At 38.6% G+C, this 15,321-nt stretch overlaps 1 protein-coding gene across 6 annotated transcripts in view; it reads right to left on the bottom strand.

Annotated features, from left to right (window-relative positions):
- Positions 1 to 15,321, bottom strand: part of Kiaa1328 (KIAA1328 ortholog) — a 293,544-nt gene that overhangs the window by 95,005 nt on the left and 183,218 nt on the right. For 4 of the 6 annotated variants that reach the window (XM_046428260.2, XM_046428262.2, XM_058573876.1 and 1 more), the window contains one exon: positions 15,021 to 15,128. The exons of the other annotated variants lie outside the window; for them this stretch is intronic. In XM_046428260.2, the coding sequence (XP_046284216.1) occupies positions 15,021 to 15,128 (108 nt within the window). The remainder of the gene's footprint in view (positions 1 to 15,020; positions 15,129 to 15,321) is intronic. 6 annotated transcript variants of the gene reach the window in all.

Genomic DNA, 15,321 nt, shown 5'->3' with positions numbered 1-15,321 from the left:
ACATTTAGGGTTATTATTGAGATAAGGGTTGTTCTTCCAGCCATATTTGTTTATTTATGTTACTAAACATGGTTTGTTTTCCTCTTTGATTATTTCCCCCCCCTTTACTGTCCTACCTCCCTCTGTTGGTTTTCATTCTTATTTTCCATTTCCTCTTCCTGTAATGTTTTGGCGAGGATGTTTTGAAGAGATGGTTTTCTAGCTGCAAATTCTTTTAACTTTTGTTTATCGTGGAAGGTTTTAATTTCATCTTCCATCCTGAAGCTTAATTTCGCTGGATACACAATTCTTGGTTGGAACCCATTTTCTCTCAGTGTTTGAAATATGTTATTCCAGGATCTTCTAGCTTTCAGAGTCTGTTGAAAGATCAGCTGTTATCCTGATTGGCTTACCCCTAAATGTAATCTGCTTCCTTTCTCTTGTAGCTTTTAAAATTCTCTCCTTATTCTGTATGTTGGGCATCTTCATGATAATGTGTCTAGGTGTGGATCTCTTATGATTTTGCACATTCGGCGTCCTGTAGGCTTCTAGGATTTGGGATTCTGTCTCATTCTTCAAGTCTGGGAAGTTTTCTCATATTATTTCATTGAATAGATTGCTCATTCCTTTGGTTTGGAGTTCTATACCTTCCTGTATCCCAATGACTCTTAAGTTTGGTCTCTTTATGTTATCCCATATTTCTTGGATGTTCTGCTCATGGTTTCTTAACAGACTTGCTGAGCTGTCTATGTTCTTTTCAAGTTGAAATACTTTGTGTTCATTGTCTGATGTTCTATCTTCTAAGTGTTCTACTCTGATGGTAGTATTCTCAATTGAGTTTTTAAGTTGGTTTATTGCTTCCTGCATTTCTAGGATTTCTGTTTGTTTGTTTTTTATAACCTCTATCTCCCTGTATAGTTGATCCTTTGCTTCCTGGATTTGTTTGTGTAATTCATTGTCGAAGTGATCTTTCATTGTCTGATTTTGCTGTCTAATGTCTTCCTTGATACTCCAGATCATCTGAAGCATGTATATCCTGAATTCTTTATCTGACATTCCATCTGCTGCAGCTGTTACCTATTCTAAAGTTGAGTTGACCTGCATTGCTTGTGGTCCTTTCTTCCCTTGTCTTTTCATACTGCTTGCGTTTCTTTCTGCTTGGTGAAACTGTTGTGTTTTTGAAATTTTTTCCCCCTATATATTTATATTGCTCTTGTATAGTTGAAAAGTCTCCCTTGCAGGGTCGGGCGGCGGTCAGCCTACCTTGCAGGCGCGGGCGGCGGCTCTGCTCTGCCCTTACTCCAATTTGGGTGTCGTGACTACCACGCCGGCAGGTCACTGGGCCTGTTCCGGGCGCGGGCGGTGGCTCTGCTCTGCCCCTACTCCAATTGGGGTGACGTGTGTATCATGCCGGCAGGCCACCGGGCCTGATCCGCTGGTCTGTCGCAGGTCTGCCTACCCTGCAGGCGCGGGCGGCTGCTCTGCTCTGCCCCCACTCCAATTGGTGTGACTTGTCTACCACACCCGCAGACCGCTGGGCCTGTTCCAGGCGTGGGCAAAGGCTCTGCTCTGCTCCTACTCCAAATGGGGTGACGTGTCTGTCGCACCGGCAGGCCACTGGGCCTGTCCCGCTGGTCGGTCGCAGGTCTGCCTTCCTTTCGGGCACGGGTGGCGGCTCTGCTCTGCCCCTACTCCAATTGGGGTGTCGTGACTACCACGCTGGCAGGTCACTGGGCCTGTTCCTGGTGCGGGCGGCGGCTCTGCTCTGCCCCTACTCCAATTGGGGTGACGTGTGTACCACACCGGCAGGCCGCTGGGCCTGATACGATGGTCTGTCGCAGGTCTGCCTTCCTTTCGGGCACGGGTGGCGGCTCTGCTCTGCCCCTACTCCAATTGGGGTGTCGTGACTACCACGCTGGCAGGTCACTGGGCCTGTTCCTGGTGCGGGCGGCGGCTCTGCTCTGCCCCTACTCCAATTGGGGTGACGTGTGTACCACACCGGCAGGCCGCTGGGCCTGATCCAATGGTCTGTCGCAGGTCTGCCTACCTTGCAGGCGCAGGCGGCGGCTCTGCCCTGCCCCTGCTACCACTCCCGCCGACCGCTTGGCCTGACCTGCAGGTTGGTCGCAGGTCTGCCCACCCTGCGGGCACGGGTGGCAGTTCCGCTCCGCCCCAACTCCAATTGGGGTCACGTGGCCACCACACAGGCGGGCCGCTGGGCCTGAGCTGGGCGCGGGGGAAGGCTGTGCTCTGCCCCTACTCCAGTTGGGGTGACGTGTGTACCACGCTGGCAGGCCGCTGGGCCTGATCCACCGGTCTGTCGCAGGTCTGCCCACCTTGTGGGCGCGGGTGGCGGCTCCGCTCCCCCCCGTCTCCAATTGGGGTCACGCAACCACCATGCCGGCGAGCCGCTGGGCCTGCTCCGGGCGCCACTCCTCCCCTCTGGCTCGATGACAAAGCGAGAGAAACTCGGGTGTCTGTGACTCACCCTCCCTACCAGGAGACCAACTGTTTCTGTCGCCGCTGGTATTGATGAAGTTCTCTCCTCTGCCGCTTTCTGATGACATCAGATCTCTGCCATGTTGATATCCTATGCAAATGGCAGCATTTCTTTCCCTTTGCCAGGTGACCAAAGCAACGGGTGTGTCCTGACCGGCCCTCACAGGCCCTGTCTCAGTCCTGTTGCCACTGCCCATGAAGGCTCGGTTGGTATTTACCTCCACAGTACTCAGCAGGACCCGGACCGAGAAGCAGTTTCCGTGGGCTCCTTAGCCCTGGGCCAGAGCAGTACCGGGAGCCGGAATTCGGCCGCTCCGTGCTCAGTGTATGCTCTGATAAGAGCAGGCTCCAAGAAGCAGTTTCTGCGGGTTATTTAGCACTGAGCCTGAGTAATTTGTCTGCAAGCCGCAGGCGAATGGCAGCCTGAAATTACCTGTTCTATGGCTGAATGAGCTGCGATCAGACGAAAACAGGGATGGTGACGTCAGCTCTCCAAGATGGTGGCCGCTGGCCTCCTCTGTGGTCTGACCGGTGTGGAGAACTGAATTGGACCGCTTCCTTCCCCCGTCTCAAACCCAGAATTCAGCACTTAGTACCGTAATTGCACAGCTGGCAGAAGCCTGCGGAAACTGCAGCGCTGTATCCCTGCGTCGCTATCTCCTCGTTTCCCAGCGCGCGCCACAGACTCTAGCCGCGGGGCGATTTGCTGAATAAGCAGTGTGACCCTCCGTGCGGACAAATCTCTCACGTTTGAGCCCCCATAGCCGATCCTTGTGCGATGGAAATCCTTCCTCCAGGTTCCGGAGCACCCCACTATTGCTGGAAATTCCTAACAAGATAGCCTTTAGCCGTCCTGACTCGTCATTCTCCCACACTGTGACGCGGCACACGGGGGCAACGCACTCCCCTCGCAGCCATCTTCCCCTTTCCTCAGTGTAGTTTTAATTTGCATTTCTCTAATTGCTAGAGATGTTGAACATTTTTTTCATATATTTTTTGAGCATTTGTATTTCTTCTTCCATGAAGTGCCTATTCAGTTCCTTTGCCCCATTTATTGGTTGGGTTATTTGGTTTTTTTAGTGTTAATTTTTTTCAGTTCTTGTAAATTCTAGAGATTAATGCTCTGAGGTGCAGGTGGTAAAGATTTTCTTCCTTTCTGTAGGCTCTCTCTTAATGTTCTTGTTTGTTTCCCTTGCTGTGAAGAAGCTATTTAGTTTAATGCCATCCCATTTATTAATTCTTGATTTTGCTTCTTGTGCTTTAGGAGTCTTTATTTAGGAAGTCTGTTCCTAAGCTGATATAATGGAGAGTTGGGCCTACTTTTTCTTCTAGCATGTGCAGGGTCTCTAAGGTCCTTGATCCACTTTGAGTTTTGTACAGGGTGAGATACAGGGATTCAATTTCATTCTGCTATATATGGTTTTCCAGTTTTCTCAGCACCATTTTGTGAACAGTCTATCTTTTCTCCAATGTATGTTTATGGTGCCTTTGTCTAGTATGAGATAACTGTAATTATGTGTGTATGTCTCTGTGTCTTCTATTCTGTTCCATTGGTCTTCAATTCTATTTTTGTGCCATTACTATGCCTTTTTTGTTAGTACAGCTCTGTAGTACAATTTATGATGCCTCCTGCTTCTCTTTTCTTGCTCCTCACCTTTGGCTATTCTGGGTCTCTTATTTTTCCAAATGAATTTCATGACTGCCTTTTCTATTTCTATGAAGAACATCATTGGAATTTTTATGTGAATTGTGTTAAATCTGTATAGTGCCTTTGGTATGGCCATTTTGACAATATTAATTCTGCCTGTCTGAAAACATGGGAGGTCTTTCCATTTTCTAAGGTCTTCTTCAATTTATTTCTTTAGAGTTCTGTAGTTTTCATTGTAGAAGTCCTTTACCTCTTTTGTTACATGGATTCCCAAGTATTTTATTTTAATTTTTTTGAGGTTATTGTGAATGAAATAGTTGTTTTCTCTTTCAGCTTATTTGTCATTAGTGTATAGGAACACAATTGATTTATGTGTGTTAATTTTATATCATGCTACTTTGTTGAATTCATTTATGAGTTCAAGAAACTTTTTGGTGGAGTTTTTTGGGAATTTTTATAGAATCACGTCATGGACAAAGTCAACTGATTTTTAACAAAGATGCTAAGAACACACATTGGAGAAATCATAGTCTTTTCAATAAATGGTGCTACTAAAATTGGGTATCGTTATAGAGAAAAATGAACCCCTACCTCTTACCAATTACAAAAATCAACTCAAAGCCAAGCATGGTGGCACATCCCTATAATCCCAGCAACTTGGGAGTCTGATATAGGAAGATCTTAAGTTTGAGGCCAGTCTCAGCAACTTAGCAAGACTCCAAGCAAATTAACTTTATCCTGTCTCAATAAAATAAAATAAAATAAAATAAAAATAAATAAGGAACTGGGGATGTTGCTCAGTTGTTATGCACCCTGGGAACAATCCCAAATACAATATACAAAAAAAAAAAAAAAAAAAGAAAGAAAGAAAACCAAAAGAATCCCAACTCAAAATGAATTAAAGACTTATAAATATAAGACTTGAAACAAAGAAACTATTAGAAGACAACATTTTAGGATATTGTAAAGGGCAAGGTACTTTAGATAAGACTCAAAAAGCATAGGCAATCAAACCAAAAATAGACAAATGGGATTACATCAAACTAAAAAAGCTTCTGCCCAGAAAAAGGAACACTGATTAGAGTGAAGAGACAACACAGAAAGTGGAGAAAATATCTACAAACTACACATATGACAAGGAGTCCAGAATATATAAGAAACTTTAAAAACTCAACAGCAAATAAATAAATAAAAATTTGTAATAGATCTAAACAGACATACCTCAAAAGAAGACTTACAAATGGCCAGAAGGTATATGAAAACAACAAAACACTTCGACAGCCTTTTTCTTTGTAAACTTTTTCATACTGTCACTCTATTTACTCTTTCAGATTCTCACATGCAGCCTAATTTACTAATGGAATCTTTGGTTTCATTTTCCCTACTCAGACTCTTTCCTTCTCTTTCCACTGAACACACACACACTCACACACACACACACACACACCTACCTCTAATTTGTGTGTTTCAGATAAGAAGGTTAGGTTCTTATCCATGGCCTATCAAAATTCTATCTTGTCTTCTCTGAGTTATCTTATTAAGTAACTCTTATAGAAATCTTTTCCTTCTGTTTCTTTCCTAGCCCTTACATTCTGAATAAATAATAAATATTGGTATATTTGCCTAATTCTACAACTAGAGTACTAATGGCTTCCTTATCTCTTGGGAAGGACTTAGCAAGGTTTACTTATTTAAATTAGTAGAGGTTTAATAAGATTTTCTTTTGACTTGCTGAATATTATAGGAAAGTACAAAAATGGTCTGATTTTTTTAGGAGTCTGCAGAATTACAAAACTGTTAATTCATGAGGGTCATCTTTGCATAGTCAATAAACAAACATCAAACAAACTCACTAAAAACAAACCAAAGGACCTATAAACAGTCAGAGTTGTTGTGAGTTTGTAAGTCATTACCATCTTTCACGCGATAATTACCTTCCAATGGTTTGGCTCAGCTGTGCCCTACTATTTGCTCTTATTTGTCATTAAGTCCTCACACATTATTTATTTTCATGCTATAGCATTTATGCAGGAAGGCAGCGATGTAAGCTCCCTTGCCTGTGATTCTTCCAACAGATAATAGAAAATAAATTGCAATTAGATTTTGGTAATTGTATATAATTAACTCAAAATGAGCTGTTAATTATAAAAAAATATGTTTTTCACTTTCTCATTATCTCATTTATTTTAGCTCCAAATTCTTAATGCTTCACTTGAGTAAGTTTAATATTTTAAACATACAGAGTATTTTTAATACTAGCATAATTTAAATTTCCAAATAAACAAAATCTAGTTTAATATTAAATTTTATCTAGGGAGTTCTATTAAAGTCAAAGAGCTTGCAAGGTAGAGAGAAGGTCATTCTCATAACAATTCTTGATTATATGTTCTACAATCAGCAGGCATTCTAGCTTGAATATTCTATGAAGGCTGCTGGAGGCGGTACAGTATTCTCCCCTGACCTCTCCCTGACCTTTTCCTAGGGTACGTGGAGACAACATCATTGCCTTAATCAACTGAATCAAGAAAATGCTGAATTTATTGTCTTTATTTCTTTTAATCTCACATTAGATTAAATAATTTATGAGACAGAGAATTCTTGGCTTTCCAATGACTGCCAGACATTAGAAGAAGTTTCAAGAGTTTCTTCAAATTCTTAAAATGTATAATAACATTTTGAAAGGTCTACAAGTATATCAGAGGCATATTAAAAATATATTTTTGAAGCAGTGTATATTTTTTTTAAATTTAGAGTATGCATGCCAGATGCCTGGAAACCTTGAAGCATGTTCAATCCTTCAATTAGAGCACAAATTTCCAAAGCATTCACCATCCCTATCTGACTGTAAGTAATGAAAACTTTTATAAATGGCAAGTGGGGGAGTATGAATTGCTACAGTCTTTTGGAAAAGAAAATTAACATGGTCTATTATAATTTATAATTATAAATTATATCAAAATAGCCTTTGTAAAAATAACTTCTGACCTAGCAATATTATCCTTGAGAATTTCTCCTAAAAAAGAAACAAAAGTACCAGAACATAAGAATGTATTACAATCGTACTTTTATAATATTGTGCATAGTATTAAAGAACTTAAATGTTCTGCAATACAAAACATGGCTGGAAAAGTTACAGTGCATATGTAAACAATGAACTGTCATGCATTTATAATAAATAATGAATTAGTATTTCTATTAGTTTTTTATAGCTGCTACAACAAATTACCTCAACTTGACTGGCTTAAGCAACATGAATGTATTATTCCACAGTTTTATAAGTCTGACAGAGGTCTCACTGAAAGGACTGGGCTAACATTCAGGTGTTGGAAGGGCCATGTTCCTTTCTGGAGCCGTAGAAGACAAATTCTTTCCTTGCTCATTTGGGTTATTAGCAGATTTCAGTTCCTTGCAGTTGGAGATCCCCTGCAGGTGGCTGCTTCTACTTTCATTCTTTGGCCTGTGACCTCATTCCTCCATCTTCAAATGCCAGCAACAGCCGACTAGGTCACTTTCATGCTTCTAATTTCTCTTCCTCCCCTCCCATGTCTCTGACCCAGCAGGGGAAGTGTCTCCACTTTTTTTTTTCTTTTCTTCTTTTGGTGCTGGCTATAAGTTTCCCTATTTTTAAGCACTTGTATGATTAGATTGGGCCCACTCAGAGAATCCAGGACTATGTCTCCATATCAAGGTCCATCCCCCTCTATCACATCTGCCTTTAAAGTCTATTTGCTGCTAGGCACAGTGGCACATGCCTGTAATCCCAGTGGCTCAGGAAGTTAAGGCAGAAATATCTTAAGTTCAAAGTCAGCCTCAGTAACACAGTGAGGCCCTAAGCAACTTAGTGAGACTCTATTTCAAAAACATAAAAAGGGCTGGGTACATCCCTCAGTGGTTAAGTGCCCCTGGGTTTAATCCCTCATACCAAAAAAATAAATAAATAAAATTGAAAAATAAAGAAATAAAGTCCCTTTGCTATATAAGGTAACATATTCAAGAATTCCAGGGATTAGAGCATCGACATCTTTGAGGGACAATTATTCTGTTTACTAAATTTCTATATCTAAGGATCGATAATAATCATCAAGTAGCATTCAAAGAAAAAATATGATGTGTTGTCTGATGTCCAGTGTGCACAGATGTCTGTATTTGTGCACATACAGAAAGGTTTAGAAGGATACCCATAAGGGATCTAATACTAATTTAACCAAGACAGTCAGCATAGGGAATGGAAGATGGGGTGAAAGATAAATGATATTTTCTTGATATGCCTTTGAATGTTTTACTTTTTATATGAGAAATGTTTATTTTTAAATTTTACAAAGTTTAGGTAAAATATTTTTTTAATATTTATTTTTTGGTAGTAGTTGGACTTAATACCTTTATTCTATTTTATTCTATTTATTTATGTATGTATGTATGTATGTATGTATGTGGTTCTGAGGATGGAATCCAGGGCCTCACACGTGCTAGGCGAGTGCTCTACCACTGAGCCACAAACCCAGCCATAGGTTGGGTTTTAATATTAATATTAAATATTATTAATATTAATTAGTATTAATAATACTTAATATTTTAAGATGCATTAGAATTTAAACACACAACACATACATAAGGAAGATCTAGAAGTTATATACTAAGATAATTCTAGATGATATTAGGAATATATTTTCTTTTTGGCTTATCAGCAATTTTTTTAATATGGTAGGCAAATAAGAAAGGAAATAAGTAAAGATATAAACATGAATAGCACTAATAAGTAAATATTTTAAATTAAAAACAATTCAACAAAAAGTTTTGACATTTCAACTACAGAAATGTAATGCCCTTACATAAAAACTGTGGACATAGCCAGGAAATGAAAATTCTACAAAGCAATAGCAGAAAGGGTTAAAAAAAAGACACAGAAAAATTTTCATCCTAATCGAATACTGGGAAACTGAAAATGACAACAGAATTCTATCTTTCCACTTATAAAATTGCCAAATGTTATTTAATTTTTCAAATCACCATTGGCTAGCCAATTTACCTCTGTTCCCTTCTGACACTGCTTAAAAATAACAGTAAAAGAATAGAAACAACAAAAAATCTATGTGGCTGCACAAAATTTCAGAAGCCTGGAAAGCAGATGGATGAGTTGAAACTCAATTAGCCAACTAGAAATATTAAAACAGAAGTATCTGCTAGTTGTAGTATAGGAACAGATAACCTGAATGAAGGCCAGTGAAGGTCAGGCCTAAGGAGGAAGTGAAAGCACAGCTGGATGAAAAATCTCTCACAGATTTAAAAAGCCAAGATGCCCTCCTTATCTGTCCCCATCTGGTGGTAAAGACTGGAGGTTTACCTCCACGAAAAGGTGAAAAATAGAGTTATGGGCATAAATTCCATACAGTTAAAAAGGGGACTAGGTGAAAGCCTACATAATAATAAGGGATGGGTCTTTTTTTTCTTCCACTGGGCTCCCCTCATTGGTAGCTACTGTGGTTTGAATATTAAATGCCCCCCAAAGGCCCATATACTAAAGGCTTGATTTCCAACCTGGATGCTACTGGGAGGTAGTAGAACCTTTAGGCTGTGGGGCCTAGTGGAAGGAAGTTAGGTCACTGGGGGTATGCACTTGGAGGGAATGTTGGGACCTCAATCCCCCCCTCCCCTCCCCTCTCCTCTCTGTTTCTTAAAATAAACCTTTCCTCCTTTTAAGTGTAATTTTCTCAGGTATTTTCAGCAATGAAAATATGACTAAAAAGGAAGCCAAATTTATATAATGCTCCTATTTCTTCTTCCAACCCAGGCATAAAATTTACCGATAGGAGAACTGCCCACCCAAAAGAAGGGATCTAAGGGCAAGGGGTAAAGGGTCACCAGGGTTTCTACCTGATCACAATGAAGTCCATTAGTTGAGAAAGCCTGCTTATATATACTCAGAGCTTTCAATAGCCTTTTACTGTTTTGCTCATAAATATAAATGAATCATCAGACATTTGTGGGAAAAAGAAAATTGAATTTGATGAAAACAGAAAGAATGCACTAAAAACAAAAGAAACTTCAAAAATTATTATAAATATCCTCTAAGGTAAGACAAAATATCATACATACAAAACAAGAATGGAACATTCATAGAGTAAGTTGTCCTTGGAAGTTGATCATTAAAGCAGTAATAAAATTCAATAGAAGCACTGAAAGATAAAGTTCAGGAAATCTTAGAAACTAGGAAAAAAGACAAATATGAAAGGAGAGAAAAATAAGAAAATGAAATGATTCTGAGAGATTCAACATCTGAATGTGAGGAGTTCTGGGAAGAAGCATTATAAAAACTGAGGTTGGACACGGTGACAAAGAAAATTTCCCTAAACTGAAGGAAGTTTCTTCATTGAAAGAGTCCACTGATTGTGCAGTATACTGAATGAAAAAGGCCCAATTTTAATGCACAGCAGCATTCATTTTAAAAAAAATATTTATTTAGTTGTAGATGAACATACAGTACCTTTATTTATTTATATGTGGTGCTGAGGATGGAACCCAGTGTTTCACATATTCAAGGCAAGCATTTTACCACTGAGCTACAGTCCCAGCCAGCATTCTTTTTTAAAGGAATTCAGATACAAATAGTTTTCACAGAGCATAGGTCTTACATACACAAATACACACACAGAAATTAAAAATTAAAATTTTAATGGCAACACTAGAAACTAGAAGATAATGAAAGACAATCTTTAATCCATTCTGAGGAAAAACAATTACCAACTCAGAATTCTATAAAGAGTTAAACTATAAATTAAACATGAAGAAAGCCTTAAGATATTTTTTAGAGATATGACATCTCAAAAAATTATTGCCTCTGTACTCCTTTTCAGTAAGGTATTAAAGGATATGTTTCAGTAAGATGAAGGAGTATTAACAAAAAAGAGGATAATATGTAATCTAGAAAAAAGAAAATATAATATATAATATGGAAAAGTAAAGAAAATGTCCAGGATGATGAATAAGGAAATATCAGAATGACATCACTAGACAGCAAACCTAGAAAATAACCGAATCTATTTTTCACTAGTGCATTATAATTATACATAATAGTGAAATTCATTGTTATACATCTATTCATTCATATAATATAATAAAATACAATTTGGTTCTTAGTACCTCATACAACCCCCCTCCCCATTCTACAGGTCCCCCTTCTATTATCATGAGATCTGCCCCACATTTTTTTTACTAACTAGCTTCCACATATGAGAAAAAAACATACTTCCCTTGACTTCTTGAGTTTGTCTTATTTGGCTTAAGGAAGGATATCTTTAAAAAAAAAAAGATGAAAGGGGCGGGGGAAGCAACATATGAAAGAAATGAAGAGATATGATAGAATAATTGATGTGACTGAATATATTAAGAGATTTATAGTTTCTTGGTGAGAATGAGTAGATATGAGAATGTCTGTTTTAAAAGGCCAGGAATTTTTGTCTGTTTATACACTGCTTTTTTCCCCAAGTCTAAAACATGGCGAATACTCTATAAATATTTGAGTGAATGAGTAATGAATTAATTCATAGAAAATTAAATGGGACATTTTTATTGTATTAAAAATTTTAAAAAATTGACATTTTATATGTTCATGATATACAATACAATGTTTTGATATATGTATACATTGTGAACTTATTAAATCAAGCTATTTAATGTATCTATCATCTCATATACTTATTTTAGGTAAGAACACTTAAGATCTACTCTCACCAATTTTCAAAGCAAAATACATCGTTCCCTATAATCATCATGCTGTATAGACCTCCAGAACTTATTCATCCTGGCTAAAAGAAACTTGGTACTCTGACCAATATCTTTCCATTCCCCCAACCCTCCTGGCCCTTTTGGCAATCACCACTCTACTATTTGCTTCTATGAATTTGACTATTTTTTGGTACCAGAAGTTGAACCCAGGGGTGCTTAACCATTAAGCCACATTCCCATCCCTTTTTAAATTTTTTATTTTGAGACAGGATCTCACTAAGTTGCTTAGGACCTCACTAAGTTGCTGAGGTTGGCTTTGAACTTGTAATCTTCCTGCTTCAGCTTCTAGAGCTGCTGGGATTACAGGCATGTGCCACCAAGCCAGCTGAATTTGATTTCTTTAAAGTTCACAAGTAAATGAGATCATGTAATATTTGTTTTTCTGTGCTAAATAGACATTTTTAAACTCTAGAGAAAATAATTTATTATATAGAAATTAAATTTAGTAATTATAAAGTACAAGGTTTAGCTATGCATACAGTATTTACAGTCTTAAAACTATTTTGATATAGACATATTGAGAGGACAGATGGAAGGAAATAGTGTGTTTGGATGTGTTATTAAAGAGAGGGGGAGAGGGAGAAAAGTAGAGACAGAAAAACACAGGGAGGGATGTCCCAGAGGGAAGAAAGAAAAAAGGAAGAAAAAGAGACATTAAATGGTTATTGGTGAGGGCTAAATCATCTTCCACGGCAAAATGTCAATGCTTCATGATCATATAAGTTTGAAGTAAAAAAATAGGTAACATCTAAAATAGTTAAAACTGTTTGTTGAAGGAGGACACCAGCAACATGCCAAAACAGAACTTCCAAGTACTTGCTTCTCACTGTAAATAATCAATGTGAACGGGCTGGAGCTGTAGTTCAGTGCGCAGACTGCTTGCCTAGTATGCACAAGGCACTGGCTTCGATCCTCAGCACCACATAAAAATAAACGCATAAAATAGGGGCATTCTGTCCATCTACAACTACAAAAAAAATTTTAAAAAAATCAATGTGAACAACTCTCCAACATGAAACCTTCGAAAGAGCTAAGGAAAGCAGGTGATAGAGTATAGCACCCATTTGTTCCACAGAAGTAAGATGTACTGAAGAGGGCAGGAAGGACAGTTTTATACTACTGCTATCAGTCCTCCCCTAACTCTAGGCAGTACAGTGAGAAGAGACCTTCCATAAGGAAGAAGAAGAGAGAAGTGAGCATCAGACTTTGTTCCAGATCTCCAAACCAAGTCTGCCCCTGTAAAACCCAGTGTTAGGTAGATAGATGCACATGGCCCCAGACACCAGGCAGCAAGGCCCTCCTTGGCACCAGGTAGGATCTTTCTGCCTCAGGCTCCGGGCCTGCCTGGCAAATTTGAATTTCTTCCCTAGGCCCACTTCACCACTAGCTCACCTCAAAGGCCCCAGGCTCTGGGTGAGTCCCAGTGCCAGGCTGTTCCCTTACAGCTCTGACTTAGGGGCTGCCCCAGTACCAAGTCAGCTTCTACAGACTCAGGCTCACACAGCTAGCACTATGCTAGACCAAATGGCTTCAGGTTTTAGGCCTGCCGGATCACCTGGCCAGCCCCTGCAGCCCAAGTCATCAGGCTAATCTGTGGATCCAGCCTCTAGACTGGCCCCAGCAGCTGTAGTCTCCAGACCTGCCTCTCGCAGACAGCTCCCATGGTCCCAGGATTCAGCCTAGCCCAGTGCCAGGCCAGTCCAATGGACCTACCCTCCAGGCTAGCCTCTGTGGCTCAGAGTTTGAGTCCAAGCAAGTTAACTGCCTGTTATCACAAAGAAGTCAACACTGTTCAGAGGAATATAACTAAATTTCAGAGCCATTCACAATGACCATAACAAATCTAAAATTACTAGACATATAAAAAAACAGGAAAACATGATTAATACTCAGGGAAGACAACATAAACCCCAAGATGACTCAAGTGTTAAAAGTAGCACTTGAAAGGAATTATAACCATACTCAAGAAAATAAGGAAAAATATGCTTGTGATGAATAAATTACAAAATCTCATCAGAGAAATAAAATTATAACAAAAATCCAAATGAAAATTTCAGAAGTGAAATACACGACCAAAACTTAAAAAAAAAAAAAAAAACCCCTTAGGGTTTAACGACAGATTGAAAGTAACAGATAAAACTTGAGGATAAGTTGATCGTAATTATTCAATATAAGGAACAAAAACAAAGATTTTTAAAAATTAGCAGTTATCAGGCACTTATGAAATAATATCTACAGGTTTACTATATACATAGTTGGAATACTAAAAGGAGAGAAGAAAGAGAATAGAGAGAAAAAAAGAAAAAACAATGGCCTCAAATACCTAAAATTTCATAAAGTGAGAATTCTTAAACATTGCCTTGAGGGCATAAATGGAATTAACTTTTATAGAAAACAATCTGGCAATATGAATCTACAATCTTACATATATTCATATATGTTTTAGTTATTAATTGCACTTATAGATATCTATGCCAAGGAAATAGGAAGAAATAAAGTAAAAAACTCAGAGAAATATTCTTTAAGAAATTATTTATAATAGCAAAATTCTGTATTATGGAATATCAGGCTAATTGGGGCATAATTGCCACATGTTAAATATTTGTTGAATGAATGAATGAAAAAAAATATAGAGACTTTTTTTTTTAAATTTACAGACAGGGTCTTACTGAGTTGCTTAGGCTGAGAGTTGCCCTACTCTCTGGACGGCTGAGGCTGGCTTTGAACTCATGATCCTCTTGCCTCAGCCTCCCGTGCTGCTGGGATTATAGGCATGTGCCACCACACCCAGCTATGAATGAATATATTTTCACAAAATATTTAATGAGATAAAAAATGTATGAAAAAGTAAATAAAAATCTATATAAGCATAGTCCCTATTACTTAATATGGAATATAAATAATATAAAGAAAAATAGGAGAAAGGGCTCAAAGATTATGAATGAATTTTTATTTTCTTCACATTTTTCTATATTTTTCAAAAAATTTTATGACAATTATTAATTTGGTCAAAAATAATAAAAATGAATATTAAGCTACAATTTGATGCCAAACATATTCTAAATATCTAAGTCCTTAGTATAATATCTTGCCTTCACCCAGCTCTTTTTACCTTGGTCCAGGATCACTCCCATTCATATCCAGATTGGGCTCCTGGGGTTTAGTAAATTCTTTGTCAGGAACCAGTTTTGTAGACTTAAATACAGCTTGAGTTCTTAACCTGTAAAAATAAATTTAGAGAATTTCTAATCCTGAGGAGCCTGAGAGGCTAACTGATAATCCCTGGAAAACTATGCTCTTCCAACTAGATCCGTAGCTTCCCAGCAATCATTTTCAAATTAAACCTTTGTCAAAAATAAATGGGTAGACTGGATGTATAGCTGCAGCAGGTTCACAGCATGTGCACGGCCCTG

This window comes from Marmota monax, unplaced genomic scaffold (assembly GCF_021218885.2).
Source record: "Marmota monax isolate L192 unplaced genomic scaffold, Marmota_monax_Labrador192_F-V1.1 WCK01_AAM20220418_F8-fsc00031, whole genome shotgun sequence".
NCBI classification, from domain to species: Eukaryota; Metazoa; Chordata; class Mammalia; order Rodentia; family Sciuridae; genus Marmota; species Marmota monax.
Note: the sequence above shows the minus strand (reverse complement) of the source record. Positions and strands in the feature narration are given on the sequence as shown.